At 50.0% G+C, this 1,825-nt stretch overlaps 1 protein-coding gene across 1 annotated transcript; it reads right to left on the bottom strand.

Annotated features, from left to right (window-relative positions):
- Positions 1 to 327: 327 nt before the first annotated feature.
- LOC131050443 (aldehyde oxidase GLOX1) lies at positions 328 to 1,443 on the bottom strand. Its single transcript, XM_057984616.2, has one exon. It carries the CDS (start codon positions 1,441 to 1,443, stop codon positions 328 to 330), a length of 1,116 nt encoding a protein of 371 aa, XP_057840599.2.
- Between the last annotated feature and the right edge of the window lie 382 nt (positions 1,444 to 1,825).

Consider the following 1,825-nt stretch of genomic DNA (forward strand, 5'->3'; position numbering starts at 1 on the left):
GTCACATTACATTATACAACTTCATATTTATAACTGAACTTGAAAGGTTATAGAATTCTAAAATCAGAAAGTTCTCTTTCCTAAACAGCTTCTAGCTATTTCTGATTTTTATCTAGACAATCTTATACCTTAACAATCGGATCCTGTCTAAATTACAGAACGATGATCATTATTGAACTGAAGTAAACGCCTGCACATTGCATTTATTCAAATAATTTTGAACTTAAATGAGTTGCAAGAATATAGGTACTCTAATCTGAATTTGTGCTCCAAATGCATTAGGCCTTGCCGGGAACATCGCCTTGACGAAGATACGAGACGGACATTTTAATTGACGAAGCGAATCCATTCGGCCTTGCTGGGAACATCGCCATTGACGACACTAACCATGTAGTACCCGGAAGGCGCCGCCACTGGGCTTGGCGGCGCCGTCAAAGTGGCGGCATAAGAGTAACGCGAAACAGAAATGGAGGCTCTGAGCGACAGCATTCGCTGATTCATCGAGAACGAGTGCGTAGTGAAGGGCGGAGCGTAGGCGTGGAAGAGGAAGGCGGAGGATTTGGGTTGTACTGGGAGAGAGAAACCAACGGTGAATTTGGACCCGAATCTGATCGTCCGTGCAGAAATAGAATGTATGGTCGGTCTCTTTGAATCGTAATATGGGTCGAGGTAATAAGGAATGTAAGCCTCGACTCGCAGCTCTGTGCTGAACGGCACGTCGGTGAAGTGGTAGCCATAGTTGGGGTTGCTTCCGGCGACCAATACGCGTCCGTCGGGAAGAACACTTGCAGTCGAATGATACATTCGAGGAATCCTCGAGGGCGCGAGGACTTTAAATCTCTTTCCCACGGGCTCAGTTGATTTGTACAGAAACGGGCTCAGAACAGGGGATCTAGCGTTCTGATAGCCTGCGCTTCCTAATTGGGCACCATTTATTAATATAATATCCCCTGTAAGAAGAATTAGCATGTCGCTCAGAATCCTCCGACCCGGCATCTTCTCCATTTGCCAGACGGGGTCTGGCGACGTGATTTCTAATCTCCCACAGGTCTTGAACACAACCTTAAATTTCTGCATCATGGCGGCTGTGAAGGTTCCTCTGGGTGCTCCTCCGCAGATGAGGATTTCCATTCTGTGGAAATTGTCGGCGGCGCTGAGAGGCAGCATGACGGAAGACCCAGTGCTCGGGTAGTTCCGGGATCCACCGTGAGGCATTCTGGGGAAAGTTCTGAGCACCCGGTGGTTTTTGTAGTCGAGAAGAATGGAGTACCTGCGCGCGAAGATGAAGAGATTGCCGTCGGAAGAGAGATGGAGAAAGGGATACAAATTGTTCTCCTCTATGTCCATGGTCTGTGCTAAAAAAGGAAGGCTGAACACGCCTTCACCCTCTGCACGCTTCGGGATGAACTCATAATTGAACTGACCGCGCCCTCCGACGACCATGACCCTATCGTCTGGTAAGATCTGACTGGAAGCATACCACCTGGGTGCCGCCAAATGTGCTGCCGATTCGAGCCAGTTGCATGTGGAGTCGTAGCATGGCGTGAAATAGCGAGTGATGTTCTCGCCGTCGTGACTTCCGCCCAGCTGAACGAGCCTGCCATTGCTGGTGAAGGCACCGGAAGAGCACCAGGTGTCGGTGACGACGTGCAGAGGTCTGACTCGATTGCTGGCGATGTCGTACTCCACAGAGTGCGCCCAACAGTCTTGATTTGCTGGGAGTGACCGGCTGTTGCATGGCGGGTCGGTTCTCTGGATCTGCGACGGCCCCGCGAACGTCTGGTCGAAGATGAGCACTTTGTTGGTGTGTAACACCACCATATGC

This window comes from Cryptomeria japonica, chromosome 1 (assembly GCF_030272615.1).
Source record: "Cryptomeria japonica chromosome 1, Sugi_1.0, whole genome shotgun sequence".
In the NCBI taxonomy this organism is placed as follows: Eukaryota; Viridiplantae; Streptophyta; class Pinopsida; order Cupressales; family Cupressaceae; genus Cryptomeria; species Cryptomeria japonica.

What these genes read in the sequence shown, in the direction of transcription:
- LOC131050443 (XM_057984616.2), bottom strand. Translation starts at nt 1,443, where the DNA reads ATGGTCGTCGGAGGGCGCGGTCAGTTCAATTATGAGTTCATCCCGAAG.